At 35.1% G+C, this 24114-nt stretch overlaps 2 protein-coding genes across 11 annotated transcripts in view; one reads left to right on the top strand and one right to left on the bottom strand.

Moving 5' to 3' along the window:
• The window catches only part of LOC139142780 (uncharacterized), a 71247-nt gene that overhangs the window by 16155 nt on the left and 30978 nt on the right, over positions 1–24114 (top strand). For 2 of the 6 annotated variants that reach the window (XM_070712911.1, XM_070712909.1), the window contains exons 1-2: positions 13244–13368; positions 13892–14124. The exons of 1 other annotated variant lie outside the window; for it this stretch is intronic. The gene's annotated coding sequence lies outside the window, so the exon portion shown is untranslated. Of the gene's footprint in view, positions 1–13243; positions 13369–13891; positions 14125–14539; positions 14654–15076; positions 15168–15822; positions 15989–24114 lie in introns of those variants that run through there. 3 more of the 6 variants (XM_070712908.1, XM_070712910.1, XM_070712913.1) reach the window with 3 other exon arrangements.
• Positions 1–24114, bottom strand: part of LOC139142778 (PR domain zinc finger protein 1-like) — a 47475-nt gene that overhangs the window by 12983 nt on the left and 10378 nt on the right. For 2 of the 5 annotated variants that reach the window (XM_070712901.1, XM_070712902.1), the window contains exons 2-3: positions 2913–3104; positions 893–1012 (exon numbers count right to left, since the gene is read on the bottom strand). In XM_070712901.1, the coding sequence (XP_070569002.1) occupies positions 893–1012; positions 2913–3104 (312 nt within the window). Of the gene's footprint in view, positions 1–892; positions 1013–1167; positions 1426–2912; positions 3105–5728; positions 5817–13250; positions 13390–24114 lie in introns of those variants that run through there. The other 3 variants (XM_070712903.1, XM_070712904.1, XM_070712905.1) reach the window with 3 other exon arrangements.

Genomic DNA, 24114 nt, shown 5'->3' with positions numbered 1-24114 from the left:
CCTTGAAAAAATCATTTATCACCGATATCAAAATGGTTCACTCCCTGAATAACACGAAAGTAAGAATTTCCAACCACAAACAGGAGAGATTTTTTGTATGATTATTCTCAGTTACTGTGAAATCAGCATATACATTTCTTATGCAGCAATAAAAAATAAACTGTAAAGGTATACTCTATGCTATGTTTAGGGCCTGTGTTTAGCCCTCCAAAATGAGAAAGTGTGATTAAGCAAATATCGTATTACAACAAGAGCAGACCAACCATATTTATTCTGATTTGCTTAGGCTTTCCAAGGTAAGCTGGATTATGGCTGGGCAAGTAAACTATCCTAAATTAAGAGCAGCAGCATATTTGTGGTTAAACATGTGGTGAGACACCATCAGACACCGGAAAGGAACCAGTGTAACCAAGGCCACAATTACAACTCTCATCAAGATATCATGGTTTAAATTGGGTCAAATCATGGAAACAGCAGGGAATATATAGCATTACAAGCAATGACTGGACTCAAATTCATTGTGGATTAGGGGAAAGTAGATGTGAACAAGCGTTCAACTGGAACAGCTGACAAATACAATACAGTAAAACTAAAATTACTGTAAATACTGTAAAAAATGATTTTTTTGTATCATGCGGTTTCCAATATTTAATTAATCATTATCAGAATTAACGAATTTCCATTTCACATGTAAATATTAACTCATGAATCAGTATGCCCTAAGAAAGATATATGGAGAAATTATTCTCCTTCATATGATCTCGTTTTCAACTCGGACTATTCTTTCAGTGTAAAACCAATTTTTCAAGATTTTTGTGCAGTACTCAGGAATTAGAATTCAAAACAAACTAATTTTTCATTTGAAAAGGAAAACTGCTTAAAAAAGACTTACCCTCCAAAAATACTTCCTGTTAGCGGTGTCAGGAACTTCGTCTTTAAGGTAGGTTTTGCCGATGAGTGGTCCGAAACGAGTACCTTGCGGAATGAATTCCTTGCTATAAACTCCCATAGTCTGTGAAAATTTATAAATGCAAGAGTAAAAGTTAAAGATTGACTCAGCGAGCCAGCCAAGGTATGGTTATCCATCTGGCGTTTTCATTAGTCAATATTTGTCAACAGAAGTAATTCTATCAACCCCTGTCCTGCTAAATTAATATTCACTCATACCTTCCATGGCTGATTTGACGGCTGCAACCCGTACTTGCCGGGGTCACCACTTCATATCCAAAACTGCAACCGTTGCAAAAAGTTTCCCTTTCACGTGCTTGTAAAAAATATTCCAAAAAAAAATATAGGGTGGGTTGAAACCACGCCTCAGATCAGGGTTGGCAGATCTGCCTATATGTGACTCCTTCAATATGGTGTGATAAAGTGAGGGAGCTAAACAAAGCAACACATCATGGGAAGTGAAAGCCAGGCCCCAAACTTTTAATAATTATGTGTACAAAGTTCAAGCTAGATACTGCCCTCTATGGTTGAAATATATCTGTATCTAGGATACTGGGTGTTGGACAAATGAACATCTGTGCCGTTTTCTTCTGAGTGGGAGTGTGTATAAGGGTTGCCGCGTATTAACTGTCACTCATCCACTAAGCGTAAGTAGAGTTCGAAATTTCAGATAACGTGTTTTGGAACGAAGTCAAGATAACAAGAACACGTACTTCACCAGCTCAGTCACCTTTCACTTACAGCAGTATTAATGGATTGTCAACCTGGACATGCATGACAGTTGTTGATATAAGTACATAAAATTTGGCTTTTCAGAAAATTTAGATTTTGTTTACCCACAAAGAAAATAGGCCAACTTGAATAAATTGAAGAAATGAAAGTCTTCGTACATAAATGAATGTACTAGATTTACCAATGTTGCTGCAGTCATTAGTGTATGACTACCCATTGCAATATGGTGTTAAAGTTGAGAATGACCTTATTTTCAAGAAATTCACCTGAAGATGAAATTAGTTTTGTAGGAAATTCCTAATCTTTTGTCATATTTACAGTGGTGAAACATCAAATTGTTTACAGGCTTCACAGAGTAAAAATACTGACACAATATGGTCAACATTGCCAACAGTTTTGAGTCCGAACAAGAAAGAGTGTCTCTGAAACAGTTCTGGGTGGTAGTGAAACACAAATCAAATTTAAGGTGGAGCTGCATGTTGCCAACAGTTTTTTCAAAGCAATATTTCTCATCAAAGATGACAAGGAAACCCTACTATATATTTTCATAAAGCAGAGACTCTAAAGTTTAGTATGGTAGCAGTAGTTTACTCGAAAGATGAAGTGGGTGTATATTTTGGGTTAAAAACCTCAAATTAGGTATAAATGATAAGAATTTAAGTCAAAAACTTTACATGATTTTCTGAAATGTAATATTTCACTTGAAAGAAGAGTATATGTAGAAAAAACGACTAATTTATTTTGCATTATTTATCCTCATTCTAAAATGGCATGGTTTGAAAGATTGACACTCAGAAAAAGTGATAAAATCATGATGAGCAAAAGTAAAATGCCTTTTATTCAAAATGTAAGAACTTTATTGCCAAACAAAATAGATGTTTTGTTATATAGTATTTAAAGAACATAATGTGAAAATTTCAGAAAATGTGACACTGCCAGACTGGAGTTAAATTCTTTGAAAATCTTGAAATTGAAAGAAGAAAGAAGCCAGGAAATCTGGTTATTAACATACATTTGCATAAATTTAACACTTCTTTATCACGCAACTTTTAACTGCTTGACAAACTAAAAGGTGAACCCAACCAATATTTTAATCATGGGTTAACAAATTCATTTAAACTGAATGAATATTTGGAAAAAAGTGATTTTTGAGTAAAATACGCTGTGTTGGGTGCAGCAACCCTTAACAAACTTTTTTATGTAAGTTTCTGATAGGAGGTGTAAAATCTTACCTCAGACCCATCTTGAGAGCATTTAAAGAACAGATTATGTGGTAAAGATGCATTAGCTTTGCTCTCACAGCTATCTGATCTTTCCTCTGGTGATTTGTCGTATACAAAGTAAATACATTTCTGTTGATACTCCTCTTCACACAGGTTTTTCCAATCTACTTCATTGGCCATCTTAGCTCTGTTGCATTTCACCTAAACAAACCAAATAAAAAAAAAATTCACATGAAATAGATTTTATTTGGTTCTTCCTGCCCATTAACCTGCGGTGGAATGCACCTCGGGGACATATATTCACCCTCAAACTTTTACAGTACATTTTGTTGTACCACTTGTGGGGGCTCACTTTAAAACTCATGGATTAAAAAATGTTTTCACCAGCTTGTTTTTGTTAAAATTGAAAATTGAAAATTTTCTCCGTAGAGTCGACAGTGGGTTCCAGCCAGTTTGAATTTCAAGTGTCAAGGATGTAGAAAATAGCTGGCAGCCAACGGCTGTGAAAATTATTAGTTCAGTAAAAATGAGGACATTTTGTAGAAACTTAATGTGCTTACACACTACTTGTACCACCTATACTTTTATTTTTGCCACCTGTAACCAAAATTCTCTACATCCCTGAGTGTTGGCAAATATTGAGTAATTTTGTTTCCTCTTAAACTTTGCGAGGTGACCACTGAGTTTCAATCCTGACTTCAAAAGATTTACAGTTTTACAGTTTCCTTATGGAAAATTTTGAGCAGGAGTTTAAGTCTTTCAATTTCAAGGAATGTACTAACTTAAAGTCATCACACAAATACATAAATCAATACTTAACATTTATAATACTACTTTGCTGATCTCAAAAAAAGAAGTTGAATTATAATCAGAGCACAAAATGGTAATGAAAATGGTAAAAATTGAAACTACTTTTACCTCTATGGAAGGTTTGTGCCTTAGTATTCATCAGACACCTGGTACTCCGGCTAGGGAATACTTATGACTCGCTTCAGTATCAACTAAGTCCAAGACTTAAGGTACGTTTTTCACTGAACAAACCAACTTGACAATTTCTGCTAGAAAGTTTACACTTGATCGATCGATTTTTTCATGAAATTCCTAACAACTGTATTGAGGGGGACTATTTCATTTTCAACATTCCAACTCTGCATGATGCAACTTTGACAAGTTTCGCTCATGTATTTGGACGTGGTTTAACTTCATCATTTATCAATCAGATCAAAGTCTCATACAAAAACATTCTGAAGTATTTGATTTTAACACGTTTGCAGCAATTGTTCCATTTGACAAACATTCTACTAACCTAAATCAAATTTAACACATAGCAATTAAAAACACCGAACTTGAAACATTTAACAATTGTAAGAACAGTATCTAGGTCCTAAGTGTTAAGATATGGGTCACTTTTTGTCAGATGCTATCATTATCAGAGTTATCTGGTAAATATGGGTCAGAATTTGACTCAGAGTCCTTGAGTGTGTTACCACAGCTTAAAAGGTTTACAAAGTCTGCTGAAGGTGCATGATTTGTGAACTGGTCATCATAATAGTCAATGCAGTGTAACACCATCAGCTAACTCATCACATCAAATGTCTTATGACTATCATATCGTATTGCTTTTAATGACAACTAAAGTTTCAGTTTTACTTCCCTGTCAAGCTAATTATGGCAAATTTAATTTTTGAGTCCTCTTAAAGGTGACCCATGTTGAAAAAGGTAAAATTGTTGTTGAGTTCTACGTGTCCTGCCAATTACAGTACCTGATGTCATATCCTGCCGATATGAGTACTTATATTTGTCAAAATCTGGAAACGTAACATCCAGGATAGGGAGGGGGCCAGAAAGGAAGACAATATATTGATAACTACAGGTAAATGTCCGAAGGTTTAATGACTTTAGTTGCAGCAGTTGGCTACAGTTAAAAAAGTCGTTTTGACAAAAGAATGGCGCAGAGGTGTCTTCTGGACAGTAAGTTTGTATGAAGTCTTTCGTATCGTGAAATAAATTTAATTCATTCAATTTCCCTGTTTCCTTAATCTGCCATTCATTCAAAATGTATTGTACAAATTGCTTTTGACACCCATGCAACAAAATACAAGGAAAAAAGAAAAAATAGATGTTAGAAATTGTAATTTCAATTGTGCAGGAGTATAGAAGGCTAAAGTTTCTGGTTTTGGATGTCAGGTCAACCAAGCGTATGATTGACATGATGAGTGATTGGAGTTCTCTGCAGGTAGGTACAGGCCGGTACCAAACACCATTCAACTAGGTCTCTAAATATATATAGAAATGTGGTCAATATCATTTTTCATTACCTGTCACTCACATTCCATTGAATCACAAATTCATATAAAATGCCTGAATTTGTCTTTTACGTCGACCACTTTCAGGGAAGACTAGTTAAATTAAATAAATGTTAAAAGAATTAGGTAGAACACATCATGTTAGCCTCACTTTCAAGTGAAAGTTCACTTGAAACTTCTTCAAAAAATTTTTGACGATAGAAAATCAAGTCTTTGCGCAAAAGTTACCTATTAACTATTGTAAATTAAATCTGTTTCAAAATTCATGATGTAGAAAGTGATTTTTTGATTTTTTTGTGATACATATTGATAAGCAACAGTATGTGGGCAAGTCAAGCCTCAGTTCTGTATTCCGCACACTGAGAATTGCGTAAACTTAACAACCTCAAGAAGTACTTGAGAATAACTATATAAACTTGATCAGATGTGAGATAAGGAAGCATCATTGAAAATAAGACAGCAAAGAATAATTAAAAAAAGTGAAGACAAGTTTGGAAATAAAGTTGTATAAGGACTTACATCGGGATGGACTGCGCTGTACAAGCTGTGTTAGAGAAGTGGTTGGCAAATCAGTGGCGGTAACAATTTAACTTTCTCTGTCTGAGTTGAACTTTCACCAGGTAAAGGTTTTGGCAGATTTATGGAGAAAGACAGTGAAAAATTGCTGTAGCTCCTGTCACAAACAACTTGAAAATTGATAGGGAACTGATAAGAAACTGACAAGTCCACCTTGCTACAAATCATGGAGAAGCTAGGAGCCGAAACTTTAGAGATTAACTGACACTTCTAATATATGGTGGTTTCCTGTTGGTGATTTGCACCTCAAGCATTGTATATTGAGAGAGGTACGAGCAATGAGCCTCGGATGATCAAAGTTCCCTTTTATTGTTTATCAGTGACCTTTCCCCGACTGGCAATGTGACACACCGCACGCCATACAGTGTATGCCGCTGTACGCCGTGAAATGTCACCAGGCAGTGCCTTTGGTTTTTTGCCCCCGCAGCTTTACAATATGTGTGCGATACCTGTCTGGTACGAGGTATTTGTTGAGCAAAGGAGTAGCTATGGTATGGAAGGTATTTTGATGCACAGGATATGCACACACATTCACTAGGATGACAAACTACGTACATTGGTCATAACAATAAAAGCTCTGTCAAATTTATTTTCACTTATTCATGGGATTAAACTGGCAAACAGCATAATTTAACTGCCGTAGTACTGTCAATTTTAAGAGAAAATCTTACTGCTTTTCCTAAAGACACTACTTCTTGTTGTCTTCATACTTTTCATGAATTCTTACTCAGTAATCAACTTCTCCTTGCCACAAAATTTTGGTTTTTATTGTAAAACTTTTCTGTGTTATCAATGAAGTTTTTTCATTTCTTTATATGAATTTGTATAATGATATTGTCATTTAAATGTATTCTGTTTCTGATTTGTTGCTCTCACCTGCTGATATGCTGCTGAAAACACATACTCCATGTACCACAAAATAACCACAAATAACTGTTAAAATTTATCAATTTTTTTTTTCAGTTTGTTGTTAAATAAGTTTTTTAAATGATGGTAGATGGTATAACTCAGGATAAATATGGCTATCTACCTATCTACCATGCATCCATTGATCAATTCAAATGCAACCTGACGATGACTTTATGAAACTGGGTAGATGGTGTGCATGAAATGATCACCAAATTGTGTGTAGTTCCATAGTTCTCTTCTGAATTTGCAATGATATGATGGATTACATCAATCAGACTTTAAACAAGTTGCCTGGTTTGGACTAATAGTTTAGTTCTTTGGCTATGAAGATGTGAAAGCTTCAAGTGAGTCACAATCTCACCAGGAAATTTGAATCATTTGAAAAAGGCAGTGTCTAGCAAAAGGTGGCTTGCTTTTTGATAAACTTCCAATTTTGTTTATAAAATTGGCATCATTTCAAATCAAAATTGAAATGGTTAACAACTTTGCAGACAAATTCCCAAGTTGATAAAGTACATGAATTTATTCTGAGAATTGTTTAATGTCGCCAAAAAGAGAAATTTTTCTCTTTACATGATTAATTGTCCATAAGATTATTTCCTTCCTTCCTGCTGAATTAACAAAGATGCACATTGCTTTTTTTAATTTTTTGTGTAATAACAACAGGAAAAATATCCCATCTTGGATATTTGCTAACCTGGACAGTTTATGACGGTCACACATCTGTAATTGCTTTGATGATAGTGCCATGACGTGCCATGAGCAACAGCTTTTTATCATTTCTCTATGAAAGTTTTACAGCTGAAGCAAAAAAGCAGAAGTTTTCAACATCAGTTTGAAACTGGGTAATTTCTGGATTTCACCAAGATAACTGGGTGCACAGATGGTGTGAAGTAATGTTTTTAGTAACTTTGCCTTGACTTGAATGTTTCAGTGTGCCCAGCACTGGTGAAATCTGTTTCTACTTGTAAAGTTTACCGATACATCAATGTGATCAAAAGTGATCACAAAAATTAATGACTTTGCAGATCTGAAAGTGCAGGTTATAAGTTATCAAATTTACAGGACAGGTGAAAACTTTACTATTTAGAGAAAATTTACAACAGCCTAGAAAGTGATTTGTCACTCCGTGATGAAACATAGCGTCTGGACATGTTGTGGGCAATATGAATGGACACTTGGGAAACTCTATGGTACCGGTGTTAGTACTCTGAAAACAGGTCTTGGTACAAGGTGAAGCAGGCCATAAAAGCGTATAATCTGTGTACAAATTTGTACAATTATAAGCCACATATTTGGTCAATGTAACTAATGACAGTGCTGTAAATGTCAGGTTGACAGAATTCAACTCTACACGAACCCAAGTGTAAACACCAAGTGAAAGTCCTCAAAGAGTCCTGCAGTAAACGTGTCACTTTCTTGTTTGTACATACCAGTGCTTTGAAGTGAGATAGCTATTCAACCAGAAGATGTTTAGTTTTCACAGCAAAACATATTTCCTCTGTTCACAAAGATTGTGTGTAAATATCAAATTTTAAATTGGATTAAAACAGTATTTCAACCGGAGTGTTTTCTAGTTTGTACCTACTTAGAGATGGCAAGCAGTTTTCAGTGCATACGTTTACGTATTATCAATCTGCTCCTAACCCAAAATGATGTCAAGGTAAGATTTAGAAACACTCCCGAGGACCACTGACAGCTCAAAATGCATCCACCTGGATGACATTGAAAGATAAAATGGTACAGCGATTCCAGTATCACTGACAACACCCTACCACAAAGTGAAATACATGACAATATTGACACGTACTTGTAAACTCTCCTTTCGAGATATGCACGTTTTTGAAAAGGGAATACAATATCAACCTGGCATTAATAGTTTCAGACAGAATTTGCAGTGGGAGAAGTCTACCGCAATTGATGTTTGTATTGACAAACAAGCTTTACAAGATGAGACTAAAATCAATGAAATAAGATAACAATGTTTACATCATCAGTAAATTTGAGAAACGGCTTTTCTCCCAGTAGTAAGTTTAGAACTCTGATACAAGGCTTCATTCCGACAAACTCCACAGCTTTTTAAAATAGACTTTTTACACAGAAATGTGAAAATTTTGATAATGTAAGGCAAGATGAAGGTTTCAGCAATATGGGATACAAAGAGCGATGAAGATTACATCTCAAATGAGAAAAACCAAAGTATTAAAATGCTTAAACATTATAGAAATAACGGGCGACGTGCTGACCATTAACGTTTATTTGTGGGCAAGGGCGAGAGGAAAGCCAAAAATTAACGGGCGAGGCTTGCCGAGCCCGTTAATTTGCCTTTCCTCGAGCCCGCGCCCATAAATAAATGTTAATGGTCAGAGCGGAGTATGTTATTTCTATTAAATTATCAGCGAACCCAAGAAAACCGTCAAAATTTCCGAAAATTTCAGGAGCGAACGACAACTGGGCCCCAGAAACTGAGCTATACGTGACGCACTGTCACGCGCGCTGTAAAAAATTGGCAAATCCGGAGATGTTTTCAGAAAAAAGTATCTCAACTTGACCTACAAGTGCTCCATTTTATTTTGTGATTGATTATGATTTACGTTTGAGCTGTAAAGTTACGATACGTTGAGTTGTTAATCTTATTATTCATATTCACTGGCATGTTAACAAACCATTACTGTGTATTTGTGGTATCACGTGGTTCAGCTCGACCAATCAAAATGCGACGGGCAGGGCATGGTTATATAATCTGCATATATCAGCATTTTATTGCTGAGCAAAACAATTTTTAAATGTATGGAAGTGCTTTGCTTCCCCAACCACAGCAATTTGTTTCAATTTTGAAACTGCTTTTAAAAACTCACTTTTGAAGATATATACAAAGGTTTGATGCGTTCCGTAGTCACTCACTAGTTGCAAGTTTCCTAAATAAAATGTTGCTATTAGCAACATCCTTCTGATTCCAATCATGACATGACATTTTTATGTTTTCTACGCCTTCTAATGTGTTGTCAGTATCAGTAGTTTGGTATAACTGTCACTTTTCAAGGCGGTATGTTCATTGATATGCCGGGAGCAAGGTCGGCCATCAGCCATCAAACATGGTCCGATACTTTAGCCGATCCAGTGTTTGTTCACGTAGCACGGGAGAAATTTATCTTTTCTTAAACTGTAGATATTTTTACCGTATTTAACATACACTAAGTCATTCTACTTTAGAAAATGAAGATCTTGCTGATTTTTTTTATTGATCTGACAAATGAAAGTCAAGCATTTCAATTTAACGTTACTCTGTAGCATTCACACAATTGCAGAACTCTTGAAAATCATTTTTATTTTTCATTGAAATAAGGATATCACTTTTGTTTTACAAATGCTATTGTGGGGGAAAAGATACATGAAATTTATTTTTCTCAAATTATTTTGGGATAACAGACACCAAAACTTATTTTTCCTCAAGTACAAAGCTTGCCAAATCTGTATATCAGCTTGACGTTTCAGCATTGTGCAGCGTTACTCTCAAATAATAACGTAGAACTTTCTAAAAATGAGACTTGAATTTTCATTTTTCATCAATATACAGATATCCGTTGATGATTAATCTGTTTAAATGTATAAAATTGTTATTTTGTGTTGCTATATTTACTAATAAAGTGTGCATCAATTACCATTATAGCCCACAATACATCTAGTTGATTCAACCACCTGTTGAATATCATGTGTATGGCTTGCCATCAGTTCGTTAGAAGCTAATTTTAACATGGGGCAAGCTCCATGATTCTAAATAGCTCTTAGTAAAAAAAAATGAGTCTTGAAAGAGTATATTAAATTAAAATATCTCGTTTTTATGTCATATTTCACTAATTAACCCAAAAAATTCATATCTAGTTAAATAAGTATGAAATATTATATTTTACCGCTTGATGTTTAATCAGGAAAGTTAGAAATTTTAAGGACAAAATTTACAGATCAAAGAAAGAGCATACTCTAAGAATGCAAATTTGTTGAAAGCAGTTGTTTGATTTCCTGTCGATAGTTGGATTTGGTTTGTAGTAGCATAGAGTCATTACATATTTGGTCAACTTTATCTTGTACTCACCAGTGCTTATTACTTAATATTTTGTTTCCTGTGTAAGGTTAAGGTGCTCGATACTCAGTGAATATATAGTTTTCAGAGTTTTTGTCAATGTGTTGTACAGTGCTTTTCAACTCAAGTTTCCTTCTCTTTCACTTTTAGTAAAACTAAAATTTATCTTCCTACCAACTTAAAATAAAATTTCGTTTCTCAAATTAAATCTAACAAAGAAGTAACTGAAAGAAAAATATAAACTTTTACTACTTTTGTTGATATTTTATAGTTTTGATTTGAAAGATTTGGTTTCTACATTCTTTGAAATCAATCGCAATATTTACAGCTGAATGAAAAATAGTGTAACAGAGATTTTTACAAACTATTTGGACTGTTACCAGCTTGGCGATACATTTGTATAAATTTGTGAGCAAGTATGAGAACATTTCTTAAAAGTAATAGAGAAATTGATTTTGATGTGAAAAATTGCTAAACAGCAAGCAGGAGATTGGCTTGAATTAAATTGTTATAGAAAGAAATGCCCAGTGTTGGTATTGAACAGCCGCAACCAGGTTTCCATTCAATGCAATCCCAGGCATGAAAACATATCTTTGTTCTGCTAGCTCCATTTTCTTCCTCTTAGAAAATCACAAAATTGTCTTTATCTTGATTTTTCTCACATTTTATAAAAGTATTTTACATATTTGATCACATACAAGTGGTTCAAATAAGTTGTGATGTTGGAATTATGAAATATTCTTCTTAGCGACATTGAACAATCTCTAATTACGGGAAGGTGGAGCTTCCCTTCCACTGAGCCAAGCCTTGTAGTACTTCACTGAACATATTGTTCGGTAACCATCCATTGAAATCCACCTGCAAATCTCTATTTTTGTTCAAATTTCAATATAAAAAAGTTTGCTACAGAAGACTAACTCCACTCAAGCCATTAAACACTGCAGTTTAAAGTACGTTGAATACTATCTGATTACCGTGTTGTTGTGAAAGCCATATTGGATACAGAAACGGTGGTGTATCGAATGATCGATATAAACATATACATGAAATAAAAACAGCCTGCAATAATTGATTTTTATGTCTTCTAGGCACACACATTTTCAATTCTGACAATAAATGAAACACTTCCAAAATACATAATAAATTGTTAAGGAATGTACACTCTCAGAAATAGCCTTGGTATAAGAAAACATCAGTAGACTGATGTGTTTAAAAACCCGAGGGTTGATATACACTTTCATCATTTTTATCATATTAAATAGTTTTTATATGATCAATGTGTAATTTAACATCTATTAAACAATTTGAAATTCAAATTTTATATGGCTTGAAGGAAACGAGAGAAAGGCAGAAAGTTTTTTTCAGCCGGTGACTATCTTCATACACAGTGGTCAGGCCGACATTTGTAAAATCACTTGATATGATACGAGAAACACAAGGAAAGACCACACGGTGTAAAATCCAGTTTACAAATAGTAAATCTGACAAACCGTGTATTTTATCTGCTCTTTAACGTAAATAAAATTTGTAGCAGACTTAGGGATAAATGTCAACTGAATGAACGCTAATGCTCTGTACAGTTTTTTTAATCTCATATCATAACATGATCAAAAATGAAAATGAAAAAAGCATGAACACGTATTGTAGTTGTTTTAAACCACTTGCAAGATATTCAGAAATTTTCCAGTACCAGCATATCCACATAGAATAATATGCCGGTAATATTTCCGTAAAAATTGTTTTTTTTTCATGTATAATGTAACTTAATCTACAAGGAAAGATTACAAATTCAATATTTGTCACCAAGCTGTTTAAAATCGACAGTTCCTCAGATGTTAAAATGAATATTACTGTCCATATCTTATGATTAGCCAAAATTTCCATACGAAAAATACTTGTTTTCCTGTTTTAAGTTTAAAGCCTGAGCATTGTATATGGCATTGAAATAGTCAAAACTTAACTATTTCTGTGAAAATCACTTTCACAGCTGTTGTCCTCTTGTTTAGTTGTCTTGAAGTTACTCACAGTGATTGTAACAAACAACTTTTAGAATGAATTTTATCATAACTTCAAGAAATAATGCATCCTGATTTTACGGTTGAAAAAGGAAGCAGTCAAAAACAACAAAAAAAGGAAAATCTGCTGACTTTGAATCTGTTTTTAAATAATCGCGAAATTATTTAAAACATTTTGGCATAGTGAACTTCAACATTTGAAAGACTAAGTCTGAAAACCAGAGAAATTTTGCAATAGGAGGAAGAGGAAATTTTCAGTGTTGTTGAGTGAGTCTATCGCTTGCTACAGGTGTATCTGTGTGTACACCAGCTTAGTGATACTGTTCCTTTTTGTTTGAAGTGAAACGATATCATTCTCACCCCGGATCAGCCCATCATGAAATCAACAAAAATTACACGGACATGAAATTAGACATTTGAAATTATCATCCGCGCTGTGATTTCCCTCTAAGCCACCTACCTGCACTGCCAGCCGTGAAGAGTGTCAACCTAGGAAATAAAGCAGAAAGTTGAAGAGCGCTGTGCGATAGAACCAGTGATATGATCCCCTGCTTATCTGGATAGTGACTGTTCCACAGGTATGGGCAAAAGTCTAAACTAACGCAGACAGCACCCAACTCTGACCTTTACCGCCTAACAAATTAAATAGATGTGTTTGTTATTAAGTTAAATATAAACTTCGCTTTCATGGCTAAATCGTCTTTATCTCTGATTGTACTGATCAGATGAGTAGTATGCAGATTTCTGACCCTCCCTGGTACTCACCCGCTTTCTACTTTTATCAAAGGGAACAATTCTCATTTCAGGGAGAAAAGTGGCTTTCCAGAGACTATTCTAGACTTATATTTGCTTCTATAAAAAACACTTTCACTGATAGATGTTAATTTTCAGTTTTTTGAATAGCTCAAAATGGATGAAAATGTTTGACATTTTCAAATGGCTTTCTCTGAATTTAGGAATACTTTTTAGGCTATTTTTCTAATTTAACTGTGGTGGATTAGAAAATCATAGATTAATAATCCTTTTGATATCAATTCCCCTTATGCTTAAAATTTACCCAAGATGAATTTAAAACATGACTTTCATTGGTTTGTGCTTAAGTTATAGAGTGTGCCTGTTAACTTGTTTACTGCCAATGGTCCGTAAGGGTACGCAAGGTGATTATCAATCGAAGAGTGACGTTGTTGTGGTATCAGGGAAGGCACGGAGATGTCACAGCCGTACATCCTGACATACTAATCCCAGATGCTTTCTCACTTGACGATAGGCACAGCGCTCCAATGACATCAGAGGTATTTGTGAAAAGGATTCACAGAGACATAGCTCATCAACGGGTGAGTTTGGTTGAGACTGGCTGGGTCAGTAGATTACTTAGGTAGCTGGCATGTACATTGTTCTCTTTGAACAGATGGAAGTTCACTTGTTGCCACACAGTTACATGCAAACACTGCATTAGTGTACCCTGGTTAAACTGTTACTAATTGTCATACAGATAGTATCAAGCTCTTGTGTCAATTGCCAATTAAATGGAAAGGCTCTTCCAGCAGCATGCATAACAATCATACCAGTAAAATAGATTAATTTCACATCTAACATAGTTACACAAATACCCAAGTCAGAGCGGAGTTTGTCCTTCTTATGCAGTGAGACTGAAGCATGTGGCGCTATTATCTGAAGTTGAAAATGACTTTCTTCATGTTGAAAGTTTAATGTCTGTATATTTACACATTATTCTTTGTGATTCTGAAGTGATTACAGATTCAAATATTCATGAGACGTGGTGAAGCTGGACAGGTTGAAGGCAGATGCAGGTGTCCAGTCCTAATACATGTACCAATATTTTTTCTTGCCTTGAGTCTGTCCGCAAGTACCGGAGTTGCATGTCCAATCATTCTGTTTGAACACCACAAAGTTGCTTGCCTGGTACGTCGGCTCACACAACATGTTAAATGTTCCGATTAAAAAATAGCAGGAGGTTCAATTTTATCAAGATCTACTGAAGAGGATGTTTACAAATATAGATTTGAAAGACAATCATTTTTAAAAAGTCTTAACTTTTACTATTAGTACGGTTGTTAACCATAATGGGTCGCTGTACAAGTGACACCCAGCGCCTGGTAAAACTTGTTTCAGGCAAGCTGTGTGTCAAAGAGACTGTTGACTGTGGGAGTGGTTTAGCAAAGTAGGGAATTGCATGATACTTGTTGATGATAGACAATACCTGTCTAGTGTTATGTCAAGAATCATTACTTCCATACTCATAAATATGTCATATTTTATTTGGAGGTGTGGCCAGCCAACAGTGTTTTCCCTGCGTACCACTCGGTCTCAGCACTGCGACTTACCCTGATTTTTCCTTATCGCAGTCACAATTAAGGTACAGTCACTGACGTCACGCTTGCGTCTATTTCCGAACTCAGTAGTTTCTATTATCCTGTACGTATTACTTAGGTCAAAACCTTTAGTAGGATGTGCGTTTTTATGTGGGTTTAAGGAAATTTGTGGTTTTTTCGCACTCTGTGTTTCCGATGTTACAGACAGTTACGGTTATACAAGCATGTTTATAAAAGCCATTGCCATGAGAGCAACACTGCAGTTGCACCATTACAACATCCTGGTAGGAAAACTAGGGCTGTCGCCGTGTTAGCTTATGTTTGTCATATGGTAGATTGAACGGAGCATTGTTTGAATCAGACCGTCAGTCTATGCGGCCTACTTCACATTTTAGGGTCATATAGAGGTTAAATACTGCCCTTCGCTATACCCTATTAATTTTGACAATGAGATATGTGTCACATTTCATTACAATTTTATCATGACCACCACGTCAATCAAACTATGCTGGATATTAGAATGAATATCCATTTAATACCAGGTAAGCTGCTGTAAGGACACAAGTTTCACATAGAGAATAACAGCTACTGAGCCAATATGATTGACATATACCATGATAAATTAGCTTATTGTTAAATAGCGTGGTATTGTAAATTATTTATAGTCAAACCTTTGCTTTTTTTTCTTTGAAAATGTGAGTTTTTGGTCCGGCAGTGCCTCTGCACTCTTTGTCACAAAATCCAAGAAATCAGCGATGGGATTCAGAAAATCAGTTGCAAATTTGATTTACTGCCAAATTTGATTTGATTGAATAGGTGGTTCTGGTCTATATTCCTATCATAGGAATGTCAGCTTTCTCACAAGGTACGTGGAGGAGATTTAAACACAAACTATGTTTAGTTGTAGTTACACTTGTGTATTATGTTTTTTTCAAATTCATGTACTGATTTGTTACACATGTGTATCCATTTGATTTCCTGAATCCGTAAGTAATATCCCAGTTGTGCAGTGTTGCAGCCTTCCCTGCCAGGCCCATGTGGTGTATCCATGCAACAGGTTATTGCTGTTCAAATCCATATAAATATTCTCATTCTCACTGACCAATTTTCTCATTAAATTTTCTAAAAATAGACCCAATGCTGCATCAAGACCTCCCAATTTTAGCTTTCATGTACTAGACCTCGTGCCCTGATACACTTCAATGAAAGTTGCCAAAGCAGGTTGGGAATGTTGAAACAGCTAAGTGTACAGGGCCCCGCTGTATTTACTTTTCAATACAGGGCATAGATAACTGAATGTCAATTTACCTATACAGGTTGATTTAAAAAAGAGATTTAAAAGTATTTTGGTAGATGATTAACTGACTACTAATTTCACTACTGATAGCAGAACTGATTGCATTAGTAGATAGTCGGTTGAAAGCAGGTAAACACTATTGGATGCATAGCTCAGTGAATTAAGAGGCTTAATTTCCAAACTGATACACCAGATAACAATTATCCTTAATCATCATTAACAGGATCCCTCTAGGGTACAAATAGTGAACAAAGGTAACAAAATGATTCATTCTTGATCAAATGTTGCAAATTTGTAGCAAATTACATCAGTTCAGTTGTACATCAACTTGTTACAAGTAATACCAATGTGGTATTGCTATTGATATTGTAAGGAAAATAAAAATGCTAGCAGAGAATTACTTACCTTGGTTGGCGGCATACGACAGTGTTGGTGTTTGGTGTTGTTTGTGAATGTGGTGAGAGTAATAAAACCATGTGCAATGCCACAGTATTACAAAAAGTGTTAGAAAAACATGGACACAGTGTCACACAAACCCATTTTGATAATTTTGCATATTTTATTAGTCTTCTTCATGTGAATTTGTTGCAGCTTCTATGATGGCGTGTTCAAATGTCAGTCTGTAAGATATGTCATTTCTGAGAATTTTTATGATTTTTTCTAAGAATATTGATATTTATAACTTGTTGTACAGTTGTTAGGGTAAACTGAAAATTTCATGTACTTGCTAGTATCAATGAACTTGTAATCCAACATTGCAAGAACTGGTTGGTATGAGATGCAAAATGTGGAAGCACAACAACATCCGTTGATCCTAACACCTTGACTCATAAATATTACTACGTTTCAAATGTATGTACATATGAGTAATTTTAGATTGATATTACAGTCCTTTTGGATGGCTTTAATAACCCATTATGGCATTAACATATGTGTATAATGACCTGTAATTAGATTACAGACAATATCAAAATAAAATGTACTAGGAGTACACAGGATGCCCCGTTTGTGCTTTCACCAATCCAGCACTGGTGAGTGGAATGGAGAAGTGTTTCTCTGTTCAACATTCCTAAGAGATAATGATGCCCAGGTAGAGGTCAACAAGTGTACAGGTTCCTGTTGCCTGTATCAGATATCGTGACCATCTTCACATAAAATAGAAACTTCATTGTTTGTTTGAGTGACAGGGAAGTTTTCACCGGCCAAAGGGCAGATCTTGTCTTCAAAAATTAACAGGATAGTAGGGGAGAAATGCACGTGTGCCCGATGGTCTTGTCTGAAATGTCATCGAGACCAGAGCCCATACCACGGTCAGTGAAGTGTTACCCAGTGTAAGAAAAGAAGAGCTGGGAAAAATAATCTTATCATTGAAGTTAGATATCCGTCCTGAAAATAGAATTCCATGGACCACATGGTGTTTACAGAGAAACAACTTACATCACCTGTTGGCTTGTAATCCTGTTATCTCAACTCTGAAACTGAATTTAGATCCCTGTCTCAGATAAATATAAGAGTTAATGTCAATAACTCCCACCCTAGCAAACTTTAAATGGACCGTACTTGTTTCTGTATTGCTCTGTATGTTTGGTATGCATTTCCCTCATTTCTGAAACAGCCGAAAATGTGTCTGTTCCCATACATTCCTTCAGATATTTTTTATCCTGTCATTCAGAGCCAGTCCTTTGTTGGGCTGTAAACGATTCACTGAACTTATAAAACTTTCCTATTGGATCAGCTGCTGACATGAGATTTATCATGTGTTGCAAGCCAACCAATCAAATTGGGTGTTGGTTTTCACTTGCCTTTGTTCCCATACTGACAGGCCAGAAATAACTCTGTTGTGTGATGTGTCTGCATTTAAAAAAGATTTTGAAGAAAGCAATATGAATGCACTGAATTTCATCACAATATGGTGTTGATGATTATAGGCTCTATGATGGTTTCAGAGTTATAGCAAGTTTATTTTGTAAAATCAATTTTTCTGTCAGCTGTTTTCGAATCTTACATGCCTCACAACCAAGGTCCTTCTGACAAGACTTGTTTTTCCCTGTCTGTGTCAACACAAGCCAAGAGACAGTGCAGTGCTATCTGTGTTTGCTCATCAAAGGAACACAGTTAACAGATTAAAAATGCTCTCAATGCAGCGTGGGACACTCAGCTCTGTGTGAATCTTGTCAAACAGTAACCAAAGTAAAGTAATGTTGCCAATTCTTTGCCAAGGGGAGAAAGTTCAAGTATGTAGTTATACAGACCTATCAGCAGCTGATCCACATACTGCTAATTCCTAAAACATACTTTTCTGCCTTATGTAACAACTTTCAGTTCTTATATTACCTGGCAACATAGGTGTGCACCCACTGTCTGGTTGACGCCATGGAATGTGGCCAGAACTGCTTTCAGTGCTTGTATAATTGTTTCTATGCACTAACCATTTGTTTGGTATATTCTGTTTCATGTTTAAAAAAAATGTCATATTTTTCTCAAATGCATAAATTAACTGATCAAATTTATTTTAAAAGCAAATTTTTAGCTTATTCTTGAATATCATAGCTTTTATATGCACATATCCGATACTTTAAAGATTTACTGTAGGATGCACAGATCAAAGAACACTTCTTCCATTCCAATTTTGAAAGTAACATAAATTCGTAATAGGAATATTGGCCACATACATTTTCAGAACTAAGACAAGTAAAAACCCTGGCATATAGAGCAAGAATCAGTGGTGTTGTTGGCCTGCTGTATGTAATTATCGCCATGCATGCCTTTTTTAATTTGCATACATCTTTTTCTCAGGCATATATAAAAATTGTTGATTTGAAAACATTTCTGAAAAAATGTTGAAGACAGAACAATCAAATCAATTTGAAAGTTTTGTGACATGGAGTGGATGAGGACCCTTTTTATACTAAATAGAATGTTGAAAATAGATTCCATAGCAACAGCTATAACTCTTTCAATTATAGGTACCAGTATATTTTAGTTCAGTTTTCTTATGGATGTAATTTTTTTGGAACCTAAATGCTGATGCTAAGGAGGCTTAAAATAAAAGTATGCAATATTTCTTCTATTCATCAACACATCTTTTTTAGATATGGAATGTAGACAAAACAAATTTTCTAAGACAATTTTTTTCACATTCATGTTTCAGCAATGTAATTATATTGGCCTGTACATATTTTTTTCAGCATATTTTCCATTTACAACTAAAGATCAAAATAGTTTGATCATTACATTGAAACCCCTCTTTCCATTGTTGTTGATATCTACACCATTCAAGATTTTTGAAAAATATTTGGCTTGTTGAAAGTAGGCAGAGATGATGGGATTAAATCTCAAAATCTGGTGCTGAAGTCATTGAAGGAAAGTTTGTTTCAACTATGAGTTTTCTGTGGAAAAGGTGAATGTATGACTACTGAGAAAAAAGATGCAGAATGGGTAGTACCCCTCATTCTCTTTTCTCCTTTGCAAAGGTCCAACTTCAATATTGAAACATACCAGGATTACAGCGTTACAGGTACTTACAAAATATGGACTGGGTTATATGCCTGAATAGTGCAGTAACATAAGTGTGTTTATGCTATTGGTGGTATGGCTTTTATGTTAGAAGTGTTCCTTGAGTCACTTTGCAAACACTTTGATTTGAGATTATCCCTTTCAACATAATGGTTTGGCCCAATGTCATCGTTCTTTATGGTAAAATTAGACCTATATACAGGGAATGGGGGGGGGGGGGGGGGTGGGGGGGTGAAAGGACTAAACAACAATCATACAAATAGGCCATGGACAAAAGGCTAGATAATGTTAAAAATTTGCTTTGCTTTTCAACCTTAAAATCCAATTAAAATTTATTTAAATCTATGAACTCAGCAAAAACAAAATAATCATATCTGCTCAATTGTTTTAGAATACAATCAATAATGAAGTTTCCCCTACATAAATCTTCTACAAATAATCAAAAATTTACATCTGCTTCAACTAAATGTACAAGGCAATTGCTGAAATTTTGGTTTTATTTCAATAATGTCTCCCAAGATTGACTAAACTTTGCTGAAATAACAACATTTTGAGTACAAGTTTTATAGAACTGAATTAACATATTCAAATATATCTTTGATAAGGTCTGCCAAATTCCATATAGATCATTAATTTCACCTTAACTTCTTTGAATATTATTATATTAGCATTTTTTGGTCTTATGAACACAAAATTCTTCTTAAGCAGATTGACAGATCAGCTACTGGGAAAATCTTCAAGTATGTAAATGCATGGGAAAAACTAACAATGAAAGGAAAGTACAAACAAATTACTGAATAACAGTTGTTTTCATGCATGCTTGTAAGCAAATACATTGAGTGTTTTTTAGTCCCCACGGACACCGTCCGGGGGGACTTATAGGTTTGGTCATGTCCGTGCGTGCGTGCGTCCGTGCGTGCGTCCGTCCGTGCGTGCGTCCGTCCGTCCGTTCACGCAGATATCTCAGAGATGCCTGGAGCGATTTCATTCAAACTTGGTACAAGGATTACTTCATATGTCATACATATGCACATCGATTTGATTTGTGATACGATCCAATATGGTCGCCAGGCGGCCATTTTATTACGATTTTTTCATGTACAGAGCCATAACTCAGAAATGTTTCAACCGATTTTATTCAAAGTTGGTACAAGGACATTGACCTATGTTATACATATGCGCGTTGATTTGTTTTGTGATACGATCCAATATGGCCACCAGGTGGCCATTTTATTACGATTTTTTCATGTACAGAGCCATAACTCAGACATGTTTCAACCCATTTTATTCAAAGTTGGTACAAGGACATTGACCTATGTCATACATATGCACGTTGATTTGTTTCGTGATACGATCCAATATGGCCACCAGGCGGCCATTTTATTACGATTTTTTCATGTACGGAGCCATTAAACTCAGACATGTTTCAACCCATTTTATTCAAAGTTGGTACAAGGACATTGACCAATGTCATAGATATGCACGTCAATTTGTTTTGTGATACTATCCAATATGGCTGCCGTGCGGCCATTTTGTTATGATTTTGTCATGTACAAAGCCGTAACTCGGGCATATCTCAACTGATTTTGTACAAAGTTGGTACAAGGACATCAACCTATGTCATACATATGCACGTCGATTTGTTTTCTGATACAATCCAATATGGCTGCCATGCGGCCATTTTATTACGATTTTTTCATGTACAGAGACCTAACTCAGACATGTTTCAACCGATTTCATTCAAAGTTGGTACAAGGACATTGACCAATGTCATAGATATGCACGTCAATTGCTTTTGTGATACGATCCAATATGGCTGCCGTGCGGCCATTTTGTTACGATTTTTTATGTACGAAGGCATAACTCAGGCATATCTCAACCAATTTTATTCAAGTTGGTACAAGGACATTGACATATGTCATACATATGCACGTCCATTTTTTTGTGATACGATCGAATAAATCAAATTAATTGCCAATTTGCATTTACATGATGAACTTTTGTTTTTAGGGTGAATGTCCAGAAGCACTGCATCAAACTTTATAAAATATGGTACCAGTGATAATCTATCAGTGTTATGATAGGATGCAAAAATGTTTTGCAACATCCTGATGATTAATTCCTAGTTGACTCATTTAATGAACTTTAGGATGGTGGCCTACATTGGTTTTATGTTTTCATCACCATGGAACTCATTCTTGGCCATTGAGCGCCATCTTTATCAAAGTATTTTTATCACAGACCTAATTAATGAAGAGGACTCTATCCTCTCTGAGGATTTGTAATCAAAGTTCCCATTAACAAGTGGGGACTGTGTCATCAACGATGACTTGTTCTCTGAGGTAAACAGAAAAAGTACTTGCATACAACAAGCCATAAAATTCATTGTGCAAAAAGGATGTTTTCTTTCCCATGGCAGTTAAGATATTCGATTGAAATTAAATATTCAATATTTTAATAGTATGATCTGATGACACATTTATTGAATGTGGACGTGCCACTTTTGATGAGTATACAGAGGGCGGGGTTGAATCTCAAACAGTTGAAATATTAACCTACACTTTGATAGGCCTTAATATTCATAATCTGGTTGGGGCTCCTCTGTAACCATGGTAGCTTTGTTGCCATGGTCTCAAGCTGACCCTTTTCATTGGTCTGAATTTAATTGGTCTATATCAAAGGTTTCTCATGATATCAAGTTCATGACAGTGTGACGCCAGATGCAGAAGGATGATGTCATCATTGATGATGTCAGAGCTTTGAATGCAGTAGGTGAAAGTTGAAAGGGTTAACCATGCCTAATGTTGTGATTTTGATGAATTGCAGATAAAGGGACCACATTGTTATATCAAGTGAGTTAACCTTGCGAAGAAGAGTTTAACATAAATGAGGTGTTGATTTCAGTTTAGACAGGTGATTTACACACAGAGAAATCAATTGTAAATGGGGAATCAGTCATCGTTCTCATTAGATTGAAATATATGAATGAATGGGGAGGTGACTTCGGTATTTTAGGTAAAAACTTTACACTGAATGATAAAAGGGAACATTTAAATGGTCAACTAAGGAAGGCTTCACCAAAGAAAGGGGGTCAACTTGCTTAAAGTACCCCCATGAAATGGGTTATTGGAATAATGTCATACAAGTAAAGGATTGTGGCGGAAGTGGGTGTTTGTCAAAAAAATGGATCAACCTAAAGGGTCACTATATCGAAAGGAATTTGAGAAAGTTGACAATGGAAATAGTTTACAAAGAGCTATAATATCTGAAAAGCAGGGTTAACAAAGGGTTTCACTAAATACATATCATAATCATCAATTTTAGGCACATATTAGGGATGATTTGGTTCATTGAAAAAGTGGGTTATTGTAAGGTGATTTTTATACAGCAAAGCTGGTATTGATTAGATTACAGGGAGAGCTAAAGTATTGAAGCAGACGATTTTTAGTTTGAATGGGTTTTGATATTATTACATAAAGCACCGTTCATTTTTATATATATTTAAAACACCAATGAATATCTCCCCAGTATATGTCATATAAATGTGGTTGATTTATAACTTAATTACCCATCTAACTTAATGAATCGCCCATTTCATCTTGGGAAGAGTGGTTGTCAAAATGAAGAAAAATATGAAATTATCAGACATGATTTTTTCAGCCTTGCTGAGTAAAATATGTGGAATTCTGTGAATAAAGACTGCCAGCTCTGCCTGTATGTAAAACTTTGAAAGGCTTAAAAATTTACTCATCTTCATATCATGCTTACAACCCCCAAGCTCTAATGGTACATTCCTTTATTGTAATACAATGATTATACACATTCAATTTTTACAATCCTATAAAGTTTATGTATCATTATCATGTACTTCATGATATACCTTGGTCAAGTAGGATAATTCTATACCTGAAAAGTGTTGCAACAGAGAAAATGTATGGACATTTTTTTATTCAGTCAAATGGGTTTTTCCATTTCTGAATGATTTTGATGTTCAGTCTCAGTATTGCTCATCCTTAAAAAAATTTCAAACAATGAAAAATTTAGGTACAAATTTTAATTCAATCACATGGGCTTTCCGTATCTGAGTAATGTTCACTTACTATCACTCTCAATACTTTGTACAGGTTTGTGATTGGTTTGATGGAAATTGAGGAATTGTCATCTGGAGATTCTGTGTA

The sequence above is a fragment of the Ptychodera flava genome, chromosome 10, assembly GCF_041260155.1.
Source record: "Ptychodera flava strain L36383 chromosome 10, AS_Pfla_20210202, whole genome shotgun sequence".
In the NCBI taxonomy this organism is placed as follows: domain Eukaryota; kingdom Metazoa; phylum Hemichordata; class Enteropneusta; family Ptychoderidae; genus Ptychodera; species Ptychodera flava.
This window is presented reverse-complemented; position numbering and strand designations above follow the sequence as displayed.